At 42.1% G+C, this 17,687-nt stretch overlaps 1 protein-coding gene across 2 annotated transcripts in view; it reads left to right on the top strand.

The window, feature by feature from the left end:
• The window catches only part of SLC35F3 (solute carrier family 35 member F3), a 171,804-nt gene that overhangs the window by 90,854 nt on the left and 63,263 nt on the right, over positions 1-17,687 (top strand). The window contains exon 1 of one of the 2 annotated variants that reach the window (XM_086744222.1): positions 16,418-16,552. The exons of the other annotated variant lie outside the window; for it this stretch is intronic. Within the exon in view, the coding sequence (XP_086600348.1) occupies positions 16,477-16,552 (76 nt within the window). The 5' untranslated portion in view covers positions 16,418-16,476. Of the gene's footprint in view, positions 1-16,417; positions 16,553-17,687 lie in introns of those variants that run through there. 2 annotated transcript variants of the gene reach the window in all.

Genomic DNA, 17,687 nt, shown 5'->3' with positions numbered 1-17,687 from the left:
CTTCTCCACTGAAAACCTTCTGCACTTTACCACACTCCTGAGGTTCCAATTCACTGCTGAAAAAAGAGTGAATTTATCAAATGCTTCCTGTTCTGGGATATTTTCTGTTCTGCTATAATTCCATGGACTTAGTAGGAACAGACCAAGTGAGCATTTGGTGAGTTACCCAAGGTCACCTACGCCAGGAGTGGTGTTTCCAGAAACATTAGCAGTAGCCTTTCTGTTGGCTGCTGTGGAATTTGGATCTCACCCTTAAAACCAGACTGTGGATGCCTTACTCCTGAGGGTCAGTAGACATAGTTCACATAGTAGGCTTGTGCAGATGTGCTCAGGGAAGTCAGGACATCACATCAAGCAAGTAACAAACTGAGCTTCCAAAGGCGAGAAAAGAGCCTTTTTGCTCCATTCTATGAACATATCCATAGGAGCAGTAGAAAGAGAAGTACTTGCTCACAAATTCTGACACTTGTGCTCAGTCACAAACAGGTTTTCTAAAGACTGTACTGATGCAGATTTTTTGTAATTTATTTCCACGTGGTTTTCCACATACCATAGTTCATCCACAGCAGTGCACACTTTCCTCACCTGCTGTCGTTTGGAGGTCCAAGCCATGCCTTAGTTTGCAGGCATCCAGAGTCTGACTGTAGTACTGCTTTATTTGAAATTTTTTGCTTCTGAGAAAGTAATATATCTGTCTTATGAGACTTAAAGGGTGGACAGGCATAAAGTAAATGAAAATAAGTGTTATCTAGCAAAGCAATAGGCTACATTCTTGATCATAAACCTGGAAAATATAAATAAGAATGTTAGAAAAGGAAGACATGAGATAAAACTAAAAATATATGTGAAATGCTGTCCTCTAAACTTTTTCTGAGACATTTCTTAGCTGTTATAGATGAGGGCTAATCAACAGATCCAGGATGCTGCACTGTAGACTAGAATAAATTGTGGGCTCTCCGCACACAGTCTCTGTGTTGGAGTTTCTCTAGTACTTTAGAGTTGTCAGGATGACAATGCATACAAATGATATGTCAAAGCAATTCTAGGACTTCCACTTATTAATCCATTTAGGGAAATCTGTTGTATTTGCAGCCTGAGTTGGCTGCAAATGTGCTTGAGACATTGTAATGGATATAATGAGTGTGCTTGTAGTATTATTCAAGCCTGTCTAGGTTGGACTGTGCAAAGCCTCTTTTCATAGCAGAGGTTACTTTTTACAACAGCCATATCCTCCTGCTAATTACATTGCAGTCTCTTTCTGTCCTAGACAGAATGATTTGTCATGTGAACATTTCCTCCTTTTTGTAGGAAAATTCAATTTACATATTATGAAATACCTGTATAGCACTTTGGTCTCACAGACGTGCTTACAAGAAAGGTGCATAGCCAGCTCTCTATCTCCTTTAACATTAAAAACATTAAAATGTGACTTAGTATTTTAGGTTCCTGCTTTTCCTCCTCTGACTTGTGCAAGAGTTATTGGCAGGCCTAATCACATTAAGTCAGACTACAAAATTTAAAGAAACACTCTTCTTGTAGAGTCTTTCTGGGTTCCATACAGAAGTAGCATAATTCCCCATAACCATAAATCCATAATTAGTTACATCAGATTTAGCTGTTGTGGCCAGTTTTGGCCAACCTTTAATGAACCAACTTCAGGAGGAATAGGAGAAACATGAACTAGGTAAAAGACTGAAGTCATAGAGAAGTTCTCAATTAAGAGAGGATAGAAAGACAGAGTTGTTTCATTTAGAGAAGTATTAAATAGGAGAGAGCAAGGTGAGTCCAGGCAAATAAAAAGTGGTTTAGGGACCATGTTTCAGACTTCTCCTGTTTGAATTTTCTCATAAAACAAGAAAAAAAGGGAATTGTCCTTGATTACTTTCCCATTAAAACAAGCAGCACTGTGAAACTGAGAGTAGTATTTTTCACATGGTGCAAAACTAACCTGCGGGATGCCTGCAGTGAAAAATATACTGAGACCATAAGTTCAGTAGGACTTGGGAGAGGATGGCACTTTTTGTGTGGAGTTACTCTGTATTGCCAACATCAACTGAAAGAATGGGGAACATGTGTGCTCTGGGGTTAAATTGAATGGATGACATGGAGGGAGGGATGATAATCAGCACGAGTAAAGCACTGATGCACATTCTGAGGGTTAAATATCTACTTAAACCCACTCAGCAAGTCACTCTGTAAGCAGATACAGAGCCCTGAAGATGTGCTTAAGTCAGTTAAAGTTAAAGCTTCATTATTTGGTGTTTTGATTTTGTGCCTGGGGCGCTTTTCCATAGTATGAGGCCTGGTATTGAAACATGCTGAGGGGTAATGTCAGCAACAAGCATGCTATCTATGAAATTATAAACCACGCAATATAGCAGAAAAACCCATAACACATCTATATCAAAAGATATAACATTTGAAAGCAGTCTTTCCATTGCTGTTGCCTTGGCTCCAGCTCATGAACATCCAGCTTGCTAATATGTATGGTTATCATCAGGCATCAGGGCACGTTACTGACATGGGAGATAAAAGTGGATGACTTACATCATGCTAATTTATGTGATTATAATATAAATGATTTTGTGCTATGCTCACTTTCCTTCTTTCTTATGAATCTGAGGCTCATTTCAAGTCATTCTTGGAATCCACGGCAAATCCCTAAGGCTCCTTCACGTTGAAATATATACTGAGGAGGGAAAGTCTGAAAAGAAAAATGAAAACCACAATAAAATAGGTCCTTGGCTGAGATTAATAATAAACCGTTCTGACACCATCTTGTATTATGTATTATCCAATAGTGGTTTTGCCTTTCACATCCAGGTGTATTTTGACAACTCCTCCTTATTCAGCCTCTCTCTTACTTAGGCTTTGAATTCTGATAATCTTCTGTAGTGCTGAACAGCAAAAATCTTCCCTGCAAGCCTGGAGGATCTCTGTTCCCTTTCATCCTTCTGTATTATCTGTAGCAGAAGTAGCAGTGATTCTAATTATGGAATTTCTGTAGTCATTAACATTTTATAAATGATTTGTTTCTTCTTTGAGATGGTCCTATTCCAGCAGCAGATAGTCTCGCATTCCCCTCTATTAGTGGCAAATTGTTAAGATTTGGCATTCTGCACCTGGTGGAGTTGCAAAGAACCTCCCTTCCCCCATTTTGTACATTCATGGGTACCACTTTTCTGTTAATCTCTCTTAAAAATGTAGTTTGTTCATGTTTGCATGTAGTACACAAGCAGGCAGGAAAATATCAGAATGTTAGTATCTAAGTGACAAGAGAAGCAGTAATGACTTGTATTTGATCGTCAGTGCCTTTCACCCCAAAGTTTTTCAAATATTTAAAAAAAAAAACCAAAACCCCAAAACCCTCAGCGCTCATCAGGCAGTCATTGGCAGACATTTTGGGTAGCAATTTCATCATACCAGATGCACTGTATTTTGGGTTGGAAATAAAAAAGAAAGCACAATTTCTCCAGCTGAAACACAGAAAAACACAGGAGATTAAAATACTTTAATAAACCTCATGCTAAATGGGGTAAAAAGAACGAAAGACAGATAGGAAAGGCAGCACATAATGACTCTGGTTGTTGACCAGTACATAGTGACATCACACTAACATTTACAACAAGGTCTTCCATGACTTTGAGTGACTTCCCCTGAAGCAGAGAAAACAATTTTGAAACTACAAACTATCTGGAAGTGAGTCCAGACTGGCTGAGCTTGTTATGCAGCTCTGCACACTGAAATGCAGTCATTTTGCTGACAATGCAATAGGACATGGTGTCTCTTCAGTTAAAGATCCTTTTTCTGTCAAAAAAAAAAAAATATTAGGAGGGGTAAAAATCACCATGAAATAAAATATACACCTTTTTTTCACTTTGCATGCAATGACCCGGGAAGGGAATGATAGGTGGAAGTGGAATATCCACACCACAGGTAAAGGCTTTTTCAATGAATGCAAGCTGCTGAACACTGATTCTAGTGTTATTCAATGACTGGAGCATGTGATAAAGCGATGGCACTACTGTTTAAGGGTGAATTGTTTAAGAGTCTTCCTGATTAGCAATAAAATATGACAAAGTTATGTTTGGTAAGATATAGGGATAATGATGTAGCAAGATAAAAAACGCATAGCTTGGCTCAATGCTAACGAACTTACAGTGTTCAGATAAAATGTCATTATCTAGATGTTATCTTCATGGAGAAATAATACCTGTTGGAGCAGCTGTATGATCCTCTACAAGATAAAGGTGGCCACTTTTTAAGCAAAAGGACTTAAACCAATCCTGCTGCTTAGGGATTTAGATTTAGATTGTTAGCAATAAGACAATAAGTGGCTGTTAAACTGGGTGAAGCTTAATATGGGTGGTGTAAACTGACTGAAGTGCAAACAGCTTATTTTCTTATCTTTATGTATATTATACACTGACAGAGAAGGGAGAGCAGGGTCAGAACTCTTTAAAATATATAGCATTAACTTAGATGAAGCAGTGAGTATTATTATTAATCCTGTTTTCCGTACACTGAAACATAGAAATTAAATGCCACATTTCATTTAAATGTATTCCTTTAAAAGTTAGAGTTGTATTTTGGGGGATTTTTCTGTAGTGCTTCTGCAGTTAATGGAAAGAGATTGGTCTAAGGGATCCACATCTGGATCCTGTCCAGACAGCAAAAACATTCTTGTTTTTAAAAGTAATTTTCAAGTAAAGCTTTACACTCCTGAAATAATGAAAGGGATGCAGGCTATCTGAGAGTATCTGTTTGGATGCTGTTTTGGACTGAGCCCTGTTGCATTTATGTCAGCAAAGCCAACTTGCATTCCCAACTTTTGCCTTGTTAGTATTTCATGTCCTCCCTTTCTGTAGCCTTAATTGTGCTAATAAGTTCTGTATGCTTCTGCCTGTCTTCTGCCTTTGGATTGTTATCTTCAGCTGATGCCCTGTTTGCTTTGTCAGACACAAAAGTATCATTCAAAAAAATGTCTCCCACAGATACGCCTTCTATGACCTTATTTTACACAGTCGTTATACGAGTAGCTCTTAAATGTTGGGATGACAAAAAAACTATTCTGAGTTCCTGGTTAACAAAACCAAGCCTTTTTCCTCCTTTTGACTGGCAAGAACTTATCTCAAGCTTAGTCATGCAGTGGCCCTAGCTCCTTGTAGATTTAAAGCTGTGTTTTGATGCTTTCATCCGTCTCACGCAAGCCTTCCAGGCATGATACCGCTTCTCTACTTGCAACCTTCCTTGTTCATCTGAACAATCTGGAAAAGAGCACAAGATAAGTTTTTTGATGGGAAAAAGAAACCAAGAAAAAGCTTGTCAATTCCATATACAATCTTGTGCCCTGGGGCGTGTATGCGCTTTTTCAATTAGGATTTCTAAAGTTACTTTAAATGCATGAGCTGTGCCCTACACAGGGATTAAAGGCTTCAGCGAATAGGGCCTGAGAGGCCTTATAACCTTCCAGTCTCCTATAAATGCACTTGCTTACTGATTTGCCTTTCTTTTTTTTTTATGGGTTTGTTATTGTTGTTGTTTCAGTCCTTTCTAGAAAGTCAGTCCTGGAGAAATGTCATTAGTGGGGGAAAGTCTGAGCAAACAGTAAGTCTTACATTTATTTCTGATGAAGTGCTGGCTTATTCCTAGAGATGTCTGAAAGAGCCTGCGAGCCTGGACTCAGCCTAAAGCTTTATTTTTTAGGTCTCCATGACCAACACTCAGTTTGTTTTACATTTTGCACTGGAAACGCTAATACCCTAGCCAGGTTTGAATTGACACTGAAGAGTTATTTCTTTTCTCTGAATTACCACATGAAACAGCTATAAGTTATTTGCAGGGTGTTTTATACATAGTTAATCAGAAAAAAATTGCTTGGCATTTGTGCTATTTATTTGCATTAGGTGGTATGGGACCTCGATTTATGTTTTGAAGCTTTGAGGAACTGTGTGTTGCATTGCTGAAGGCTTTAGACTGTTCTATGAAAGAAAAGCAGTTGAAGGAATATATCCTGCTGCCACCTGAATTATTACACATATCTGAATAACAAAGCCCCAGCCGCGTTCGTCTCCTGCCTGTAACTGCAATAAAAGGTACTTGTAATTTTAATTACTTAGAACAAAATTCAAGAGATCTGTTAACATCAACAGAACCCCAGGACAGAATTACAGTAATGTTTTATATACACCTGAGGGAACGCTGGTGGAAGTAATATGCAGGATATAAATCTGCTTTCCTGCTGCTTTGCAGTTCAGTGGAAATCTAACCTGAGATCCAGACCTGCATCTGCTGGGAGTGGGAGAGGGAACAGGAGCAGAAACAGCCACCCCAGGGGTAAAATGTCATTGTTCCAGATCTTGGGAGAGTGATTCTGCCCTCAGTGCAGTGGCTGGAGCCTGTCTGGTGGAGGTTCAGTATGGTCGAGAGGGAGAGGGATAGGCCATCTCTTGCTCTCAAGTCCCTTATCCTGCCATCATCCAGGCATCTATCCAGTTCCTAGCAAAGATCAGAGCATGCCTCATCCTGCTGTAAGTGACACCAGAAGCTGATGTTCCCCCAGGGTTGTGCTAAGACCATGGGGTACCAGCCAGGGCTGTCGCAGATAAGCGCCAGTCTTCCCCCCACTACTCCCACCTCACATCCGTGGGCCATCCAGCAAACACTCCTCTGGCGGCATGTGACAGGTTTGCTTTGTGTGACAGGGGCGACAGCTGGATTCTCCAAAGAATCCCTCCTGGTGGCTGTGGTGAAAGGATCAAAGTGCAGCTAAAGGGCAAGTTGGAAGTCTCTTAGCATGAGGATACACGTTAATCCCAAACAACACATTATAGGACAGGGAGCCTCTTTGTAATAGAAATCTCTGCTTTTAGTAGCCTGTTTTTCACTCCAGCTGAAAGGAACAGGACCTGCTGAATTCCCACACTCTATCTGAAGCACACATGGACAGTTTTTCTAAATTAATCCAATGTTCTTATTTCTGATTCCAAGTGTGTTTTGTATTTGTGTTCTGATGCTTGCCTGAAGTACTGTCCATCTGTCTTTGGCTTATCCTGTCTAGTGGTCCTCTCTTTCCTTCTCTATCTTAGATATTTCTGCCTGATGCTTTGCTCTTTTTCAGCTTTCCTGTGGACTCATAGCTTATCATGACCCTCTCTCCTTCTACTCTATAAGCTAATATTTTTAATTTGTATACTTTTTAAATTTAGTTTCCTTTTTAGCTGTTTTATTATTACTGCTTTATCAGCAATGACAGTACCAGTGTTGAGTGCTCTGAGTGCAATGGCAACATTCCTGTTAGTTCAAAATAAAATCGTCTGAGTCATGGGAATGTAAAACCATGTGCATAATCTTATTACAGATATCCCTGGCACTGTTAATTAATGATCCAGATTCATTCCCCAAAAGCATTAACTAAATCCAGTCTAGAAGTCGAGGGATTAATGATAAGCAGCAGAAGGTCTTTTATAAAAAGCTATCTTGTTATTGTGTAAAATACAGGGCTTATGGGATAGAATGCCACATCTTCAGTGCTCATAGCCATTGTCAGATAAGCATGAAACTTGAAGTTTCTACTCCAGCATTTCAACAAAATCTGCACAGATTTAGCAATTACTGGCTAGCAAGAGACAGCAAGAATCCATTATACCTGCTTTCTTCTCATACTGCAAGAGAAAAACAGACAAGATCCACCAATGGACATTCTTGTCCCAAGGAAGATTGTAGAAGTCTCTGCTTTTTGCAATGATATGTAAATTGCAAGCTTCTAAAAGTTGGCAGGAATCAAGCTGACAAAGGATAAAAGTTGTGTCTCATACAGAACCTCCACAAACAGCACACATAACTTGTGCACAAGTTGGTGGGCAGGGGGAAATAAGGTATCTGTAGTAACTTTATGTGCCATAGTATAGTCTCAACTAAAAATAGAGAGAAACACAAGAGTGACTAAGAGGAACCATCACTTTCTCTCTGTTCCTCGCCTGACCTCCTTCACTGACCTTCGTGCTGTGGTTCCCCTATATCTACTGAAATCAAAGGCAATCTGTTAGACCATCTCATCAATATCTGGTCAGTATGAATGAAATTTTTTAGAGTTAAGCTGATATTTACTGAACTCCCAGTCTGAAGAATTAAAAGCCCCCACAAGGTTTTTGCTTACTTTAGACTAAATAAATTCATCAAATAGAGAACATAATGTTACAATCCAGTCTTGTTTATTTAAAGTATTTCTGCTGGAAAAAACTTCCAGTTTTCCTCAGTCTTGTGACTGTTTTTGGAGGGCTACTACAAACATAATGTTATAGTCTGAGTAGAAGACTGAATTCGGTGTAAGATATTTGGGGTAGATTGTACTTTTTGCTGCCTGTGCATTCATCTGACACAGCTGCACTGACATCTGTGGAATTATTCTAGTTTTGCAATTTTATGAATCTCCTGACTTGTATCCATAGTCCTTCATATAAAGTACCTCCTTTCCAAAGAGACAGAGCAGCCCTTCTAATGTTCCAGCCACAGCCCCAAGCTTGTTTTGCATCTTTCACCCCACTCTAATCAAAACTCCCACGGCCTTGAAGCAGCCCAAAAGGACTCAAACTTTTTCCATGGTGTTTCCCGTGAATATGAGGCAATATACCTTTGCTGTAGGCATTCATCTGACATTGTATTCTTCAGCAATGCACTTGTGGGGTTAAAATCATTCACTCTATGAAGATATATAAGATTATGAATCAATTTATGAACACCTATAATATTAAGAGAGGTAGTTCTTGGTCTACAAAATGCTACTTCACTGTAATTTCAAAAACTCAGCTTTAGTGTATGACCCAAAGATTTTAATTATTCTTGCACTAGTGACCAATGGCAGTAACAATACGTTCACCCTCTGCCCTAGTAATAAAGTCATCCTCTTTATTAGGAAAGGCTGAAAAATCGTAAATAGTAAGTCTGTTAGATATTTTCCAAGTGTTTAATAACAATAATGCTTGACTGTTCTCAGGGCTTTTCAGTGTAGGATCTCAAAAGCACATTAAGGAAGCAGCTACGTTACATCCCAGGGTACTCTTGAGTAACTTGTGGCAGAAACTTAACTCACCCCTGTGTCTCCGTAATTGCAAAGCCTGAAATGGAGTGGGAGGATCGCACTGCCACTGCTCGTAGCACACACCAGTAGGTACTTTTAGATTTTATAATAGGCATTCCCACCCCAGCATTCTCTCCCTTTTCTTTTTCCCAGGATCTGAAGGCAGATATTCATCTAGGAAGCCACCTTATATTGCTGTCTCGTATTATAATGAAATAGATGGAGCCCAGCTATATTAATATCTCCCCCAATAGCAGTTGAAAGAAGCAAGAGGAGAAACCCCCTCAAAAAACAGAAGTAGCCAGTGGGGTCAAGAAGAAGCAAGTAGACTCTCCAAGAGTGGGAGACTTGAGTGATTAGGATTGCAGGGTATGGAGCATATAATTACAAAGCACTTGGTGCTCAAAGGTTCATTCTGTATAATGACTTTTAAATAAAATCTAGGCTTGAAGGCGAACTCAGTGTGCCAAACTGAGTGGTCTCTCTGAGGGCAATCAGCACAACTACTTACTTTAAGCATTTCAGTGAGGAAGATTAACCTGTTGCTTCCAGAGATCTGACTTGCTGCTTCCCAAAAATTAACTGAGAAGCCTGCTCTGCAGGACCTTGCTGTGAGCCCTAGTAAGAGGGCAGGGCAGACTTGGAAAATCTGGGGAAAGGCTGTGCCTAGCACATTGTTTTTCATCTTCATCTTGAATTCTTCTGGACATAGCACCAATAGTGTGCACAGGCCACAGAGCAAAGGGTGGGAGTGCTTGAGGGTGCACAGCTTCTGGGCAGCTACAGCCAATTTACTTTGAAGCTGTAAATTGTGAGGTCTAGGATACCTCAAAAAATGCTAGTACTAGCTATTAAAGGTTGTACTAGAAATTAACAATAAAAAAACCTAACCCACAGTTGATTTTTTTTTTCTGTTTGTCCATGTAACTTTACAAGTGGATGTGACATTCAGCTCATATTGCAAGCTTTTTAATAGTAGCACTGGGAGAAATTTGAAAAAGGAAAGACATGAAAGAGGAAAGGAAAAGACAACACAAAGAAAAAAAAAAGAACAAAAGAAATACTGACATAAAAAGTAAGAAAGAAGACAAAGTGCAGAGTGTACAGAAGAGAACAGGAAAAAAAATAATTATTTTAAGTGTTTAAAAACAGTCTTCCTGGTAAAAGGGCAACACAGGAATTAGTCCGGATGTGACTTTTATGCATCTTTGGATTTTAGACAGACGGCCACTTTCTGCCTGGCAAATATCTGGCAAGTTATATATGTGGTCTGAAACCCTCTCTAGTCCACAGGCCATTGGGAGTGCTGACATCCTACCTAATCTTTGTTTCGAGGAGCTGGCAGTAAAACTTAAATTTGACAGAGGTCATTAATTTCACCCCAGAGCACTGTCCATAAGAAGGGTGACTTGAAATACTGAATATATTTGCTCAGAAGTCACTTTACTGTTAATTTCTGAAAGATCTTTGGATGTCCCTTTTTCATCTTTTTTTTTTTTTTTTTCCTGCCTGATACTATTTGGGAGGGCAGTGTAGAGTTCTGTAAATAGTCAGATGAGGAGGAGAAAAAAAATGTAGTTCTCTCTTCAGTTCTCATGGTCTCTGCTTGTGTGCTTGAGGCAGGGAGTGTATGCTTGTTTGTCTACTTGTAAAGAACCTTTTATTTGAGGGCAAAAGCTTTTCTCATAGATTGAACTTAGATCTTTTCTTTCTGAGCAGAGTCTGAACAATAAATTTTTTAAAATTCTGGTTCTAGGTTTTAGATTTTTTAATTCTGTTTTCATATGTTCTAATTTTAGATTTTTTTTAACCTTTTTTTTTTTTACAATGCTAGGAGTATGAGCTGCTGCTAAACATGATCTTCAGGCTTTTGCATCCTTACTAGAGGAGTTAGGTCCTCCTTAGCTGGATTGTTGCAGCAGTAGAGGTTTAACACAGCTAACACACTGCTTCTGATGGCAGAAAACATGCACAACTGCATTTAAATGCACTTCACATCCAGTGCTGTACAAAGACAACTGGCCAGGAGTGTGACGATGATGAAAAACGTGGAGGTGATGCCCAGTTATTTTTAATACTGTATGCATCGTAGATAATGAGAGGATTAAAAAGCAGTTGTTACTGAATTGTTGATACTGATGGCATAATTATGTATTTTGTATGATTTGGGGTCATTAAGGTCTCATAGTTAGGCAGCATCCACTGTGCAAATACGCAAGGAAAAGCAATTGCCTGATAAACTCAGGTGACTCGTTAGAAAAACTGCCAGGCTGTTAGGATATGAGAACATTACTTTCTTGTCTCCAGCCACAACTGCACAGGGAACTGCTAGCTTTGGGAATCGACGTTTGAAATGGCTAAAAAGTGACAAGAGACAGAAGGAGGGTTGGTGGAGTTGTCAGGAGCAGCTAGCAAAGAGCAGCTTCTACCCGGCAAAGCTGTGGAGCCTGCTGGAGTTCCCAGGGAACAACAAACTGCAGGAAGATAAATGGGTGCCTCGAGTGTTTCACTCCTTTTCGGTTTCTCCTGTGTTCCCAACACTACTATCAAGAAACGCTACATATTGAGGTAGGTTGATCACTGTATTCACGATAGGTCAAAGCTCTGAAAGGCAAACCTTACAGGTAGCCTCACTGAACGGCGGCAGTCACCACATGATGGGTTGTTACTGAGCCATCTGCTCCAAAAGTGGGCAGTTCCCTTCAACTGCACCTGCAGAGAGGGAAAGGTGCAGAGCCCATCCCCGACGGAGCTACGTGGGAATCATATAAATGTGACAACAACAATGGAAATATGCATTGTATTCATGGGCTGTTCACTTTTAAGCACCTGTTCTTGATCTGCTGGCAGTTGTAGGAGACCCGGTGGCCTTTGGAAAAAGAATAGTCTCTGTCATATTTCTCCTGCATGCCCATTTTTGAGAAAGTGTTGCCCTGGGCTAACACCAGTGCTCATTTCCCCTGTGTTGCCAAAGACAATGAAGACTGAGTGGCTTTGGGATGCCCTTGACCCCCAGCAGTGTCAGACAGGTTTGAAGCAGCTTGGCAAACATCTAATTCCCGTGTAAACGTGAGGCTTTGTTCACAAAACTTCACAATCCCATACCTGCCCATAGGCACTGAATTATCTTTTCATAAAAATTCAAAGGAACATAAAAATGGACAAAATGTTTCCCTTCTACAACATGGTAAAGACATTAATGTTTCCTGTCAAAATCCTAAAGAACAAGTCTGAAAGTTAAAGTTATATAGTCCAGTGTTGAAACTCTTAAACTAGCTTTTCTTTTCTTACATTTTGTGGAATTCACTAGTATTATTTGAAATGCAGCCGTTCTTCATGCACAAAACCAGGAGAGCTCCTCAGAAAATATTGGAAACAGTTAATATTTTATGAGGTTTGGAAATGAGATTCATCAGTGCTGTCTCCTCCAGTAATGCTTACAGCAGTTATAAACAGAAGGTTAAAAAAACCGTGAGGAAGAGATTCTCTCCAGGACTTTGCATCTGTGTCTAGGACCTGTTGGATATATGGTCATATGTACAATCTGCAGCATTTATGGACACCTCAGATTTGACTGTTATCTGTAGCGATGTATATCTGATGAAGAGAAGGCATTCAGATATAGCAGTAATTCTATAGCAGCCTTTATAGGGTGCAGTCTGGCAAAAACCTCGAGCCAGACAGGTTTTAATCCTTCCTTTTCCCTTCACTGCCTTGTTCTGTGAATTCAAGACATGATACTGAAAGTAACAGAACCAGTTTGGAATAGGGAAGATTGGAAAGACGTCATCCTTAGAGCTAGGCTAATATTGCAGAGCAAGACTATGTAAATTTGACACAAATTCTGAGTGGGCGATAGTTGTGAACGGAGGAGATGTGCAGAGAGAATAGTGGTGGATGGTCACCAGTCAGTGCCTCTAAATGCAGATTTCAGAAAGACTGCAGGACAGAAAACATCACTTCCAAAATAGCTATTCTGTGTGTTAGAAATATGTGTTTGACATCTATGGTTTTTTTAGTTGGTAAATAAAAACAGATTAGAAAGTTATTAGATGGTAGCCAAACAAAACTAACACAACATTCAAGTAGGACAAGCTCCTCACAAAGAAACTAATAATTAGTTGTGGAGAATATTCACCAAGTAACTTCAAATAAACTAGAGGAAAGGATGATCTGTTCCTGACAGATTGTGGGCAGTGTAGGTTTCATGCATATATTTGACTCCTGGCAGACGAATTCCTTCTGGCAGGAGAGGGAGCCTATTAGGAAATTGGCTACACAAGTAGAAGTCCACACTCAATTTCATTTAGGGTTGCTAAGCACAACAATTATTGCCCTCAGTGGTAATGTAAGCACTTAAATTAATAAATGTCCTATTAATGAGAACACTAAATATGAAAACGTCTGAACTGGAAAAATACCAACTGTGCATGTTACCAACTGGGCACATTGTTCGTGCTGGTTAAACAAACTAGGTAATAGGATAAAAGCCAAAGGTTGTAGCACACATAACTATGAGAATTTAGTTTTGTCTTGAATCTACCTTTCTATGTCAATAAAAAAAAATCTTTCAGAAAAGTGGTAGTGATACATGAGCTCAAAAGCAGTATGATGCTGGGTGTTAGCACACTCATATATACATTTATGTGTAAAAAACCCAAACAACAACTATAATTTCTTAATCTAAAATGAAGAAGGGCAACTGACTGTAACAAAACCAGTTCCATGAAACTACAAATTCTTCAAATTCTTCAAATTGAGCAAATTCTAACTATCTCATCCTGGATTTTTAACCAACCTTGCCTTTTTCACATGAAGCATCCTTACTCTTGATTGGAAATGAAAATCAGCTTTGTCCAGTTTTCAACCTTTGAGAGTTTCCTCTCCATGTTTGTAAGTTCTCTGCAGCCCAAACATCCACCCACGTCTCCTCCATTGCCTCTTGAATACTGGAGTGATGTTGTAAAGGAAAAAAAAGCCATAAATTTTACTTGAAACTTTACCCTGAGTGCATCCGTTTTGCGTGGCTTATATTGTAAGATGCTCACTGTAAATTAAGTTATATGAAACCCAGCAGCAAATGTATTATGGCTTAGGGAGGTGGGGAGGCGGCAGCGCGATACAAGTTACAGAAAGGAACCAGCCTGCTGCCCTGTTCCCCACTAATGTTACTTGGCCATCTGGAACAGAGGGAGTCATTCACATTCTGTGGCTGTCTTTTACCCACCAGTGAGCCTGAAGTTTCTTCACAGAAGCAGTGTAAAATGAATTAATATTTTATAACGTGCTTTGAAATCCTCAGATAAAAGGTGCTGCAACATTGCAAAATATTTTATGGATAGAACCATCTGAGGTGATAGCTACCTCTTTTTATGTAACTGCTTTCAAAGATCAGAAACTAATTGGACTCCAAGATGAAATAGTGCAATGAAACAAGATGGACCTACAGTTCCCAACATGCCTACGATCTGTAACATCACAGGAAGCTGAATGGATCAGATAATTATACGAAGAAGGCCTGGGAATAACCATGAAAGCAACATTTTTTTTCAGTTGACCAAGCTGAGCTTCTGTGGTCTTAGCGCTGAGCACATGAATATAATCTCCAGAAGGAACACCTTGAAAGGATGCTAATGGATTTTTTTAATGAAACTCATCCTAAAGACTGACATGGAAGAGGCACAGAAAATGCAAACCACCCCTGAACTTCATCAGACTTGCAGATCACCAGATAAGACCTGTGCAAATGAACAGTCCAGATCTGACCCACAAAGAAAGCTCACCTCTTAAATATAGAAGAGGTGTTCGTCCAGACGGCACAAGTAAGGTAGCACTTTCCCATGGTTTGCTAAACAGTCTGTCGGGGCTGCTTTTCAGTAGCCAGTATTTATATAATTAACAAATACTTTGGAATGTTTGTGGAGTATTGATGGCTGCCCGGTCTTGTTTGCAAAGTATGCTCATTTTAATTTGACCAAATCTTAAGAATGTTGAGCATTTGCAGCTTTGTCTGCTGATGCATCTCATATTGGAACCTGGTAAATGTGCTAAGTATTTTTGTATCCACAGAAGAAATTGCTAGGAGTAAAAGGTGCTGAGCTCACCATGCTCAGCATCCTGAGGAACCCAGTTCTTTGCCCGTAGCGATATAATCTTTTTTGCATGTTTCATATTCACTCATTCACATATGTTCTTTCCTGGATCCGCTTGCGTTAAATCTTGTTAATTAATACCAATTAGATTTTGCATATTGACAGAAGGATAAATCTACAGGAAAGATGAGGAGAAACTCCTTAGCAGGGCCTGTTGCGATAGGACGAGGGGTAATGGTTTTAAAATAGAAGGAGGTAGACTCATACTGGGTATAAGGTAAAAATTTTTTACACTGAGGGTGGTGGAACACTGGAACAGGTTGCCCAGAGAGGTGGTGGATGCCCCATCCCTGGAAACATCCAAGGCCAGGTTGGATGAGGCTCTGAGCAACCTGATCTAGTTGGAGATGTCCCGTTGGAGTACAGAAGTATTTTGTTTCATGCCTCAAAAAGAAGTTCAGCTGTGTTAAGAAAGCTGCAGAGTATGCCACTGCAAGTATTGGAATATTATTGATAAATCAATGGCATATCCCCATCTCGACTGCTGTGTCTAATTTTGGTCTCCCTCTTGGAGAGGACACAGCAGGAGCAGAAAGGCTGGTAGAAATTACTGAAGGGGTGGATGAAAATCGACCCAGAATAGTGACTGGACTTGAAGGAAAATAAAGGAGAGAGAGAGTACGGGCAAATAAAAAAAAAAAAATTGGAGTGCGTAAATTGTCCCTTCCCGTAAGCGAGGAAGAAGGGAACGGAGCGGCTCATGAGAAGCCAGCAGCCCTTTCCTTGCGGTGCTGGGAGAAACCCCGCAGAAGCCGCTGGTGGCGGGAGCCCGGCCCGCCCCGGGAAGCCCCGCCACACCGGCGGGGAGCGGGAGCGGCGTCCGCAGCCGCATTACGGTGCGGGTCCGACCGGATCGGTGCCCGGGAAGGCGCCCGCGGTCCCGCACCGCGTGAGGGGCGGACCCACGGCCGGACGCCGGGGCAGAGTCACCACCAGCCCCCCCCTTCCCCCAACTCCCCGACCCTGGGGGCGGCCCCGGGAGCCCGGAGAGGAGGGGGGGCCGTACCGGTGACGTCGGGTTTTGCAGCAGCCCCGAGCGGCAGCGGGCGGGCGGGCGAGCCCCAGCCCCCTCCGCCGCCCGGTGCTGCGGCAGAAAGCGACGGACCGGGAGCCGTACCGGGGCGGGTTGTGGGGGGGGTGGGGGGTGGGAAGTGTGGGGGGAAAGCAACCGGCGAAGAAGACTCCGGTTGCGCCAGGATGTAGGCGCGGGGCGGCGGGGAGCTGCCGCCGAGTGACGGGCTCGCCATGAAGAAGCATTCGGCCAGGGTGGCCCCCCTCAGCGCCTGCAACAGCCCCGTCCTCACCCTCACCAAAGTGGAAGGTAAAAGATGATACTGGGAGAGGGACGGGGGTACCGTCACGGGGGATGCTCCCGGGAGACCGGGTACCACCACGGGGAATGCTCCGGGGAGACCAGGTACCGCGACGGGGGATGCTCCGTGGCCACTGGGTACCGCGACGGGGCGATGCCCGGCGGCGGGGGAGCTGCGCGACCCGTGGGCGGACGGCGGGGGTCCCCGCCGTCCGCCCACGGGTCGCGCAGCTCCCCCGCCGCCGGGCATCGCAGGAGCCCACTCGTGTCCCCAGGGCTGCTCCAGCTCCTCTCCTGGAGCTCCCCCTCAGGACCCAGGAGCAGCCCCCAAGCCCTTGGGCAAGGCACAACGCCTGGCAGGAGGCAGGATGCTGGACAGATTTCACCCCCAATGAGAGGGGCACTGCCCCGTGTCCCAACCGTCCGGTTGTCCTCACCTCTGGTTGCCAATCCAGCTGCGTGGTAGCATTGTGGCTCTCTTGGGCCATTAGGAGCCCAACACCAGTGGGGAGAGTTTGGCAGATCTTCAGGGACCACAGGGACACTTGGAGGCTTTCAGGGACCGTGGGCTGAGGACCTTGAAAAGGGCAGTGATGCGCTCGGGAGGATTTTCCAGAGAGCACTGAAGCTCCGGGCATAGCCAGTGGGGAGATCTGGGGTGAGGAGCTGTGATGTTGAGTAGAAACCTGTAGACCATGTCCTAGAGAGGCAGAGCAGGTGAGATGGAGGGAGTGATGCAGAGGCAGGAGGAACAGAAGGAGGGTGCAGGTCAGGAAGGGGAGCCCATGAAGGGGTGGGTACAGAGCTCAGTTCCTGAGGGAAGGGCAAAAAGGAAGCCACTGGTTTGAGGGATCCACAGGGGGATGGGGAGTTGATTGAGAGAATGGAGGTGGTGAGAGGAAAAATGTTGGCTGAAAGGAATGGAGGGAGAAGAGGCAGAAGATGAGACAAGATGAGACAAAGAGGAAGAGTAAGTCAAAAAAGGGAATATTTGCTAACAGTGAGAGGTAAAATATAAATGTGAGACTCCACAGAAAGCTCATGAAGGAGAAAAAAAAAAAGTAATACTGGAAAAGTGAGGAACAAAGAAAATAAAAGAAAAAATAGTAGCAATAGCTCTGTGGAGCAGAAAGTGAGAAAATGC

This window comes from Chlamydotis macqueenii, chromosome 3, assembly GCF_036417535.1.
Source record: "Chlamydotis macqueenii isolate bChlMac1 chromosome 3, bChlMac1.mat, whole genome shotgun sequence".
Taxonomy (NCBI): domain Eukaryota; kingdom Metazoa; phylum Chordata; class Aves; order Otidiformes; family Otididae; genus Chlamydotis; species Chlamydotis macqueenii.
Note: the sequence above shows the minus strand (reverse complement) of the source record. Positions and strands in the feature narration are given on the sequence as shown.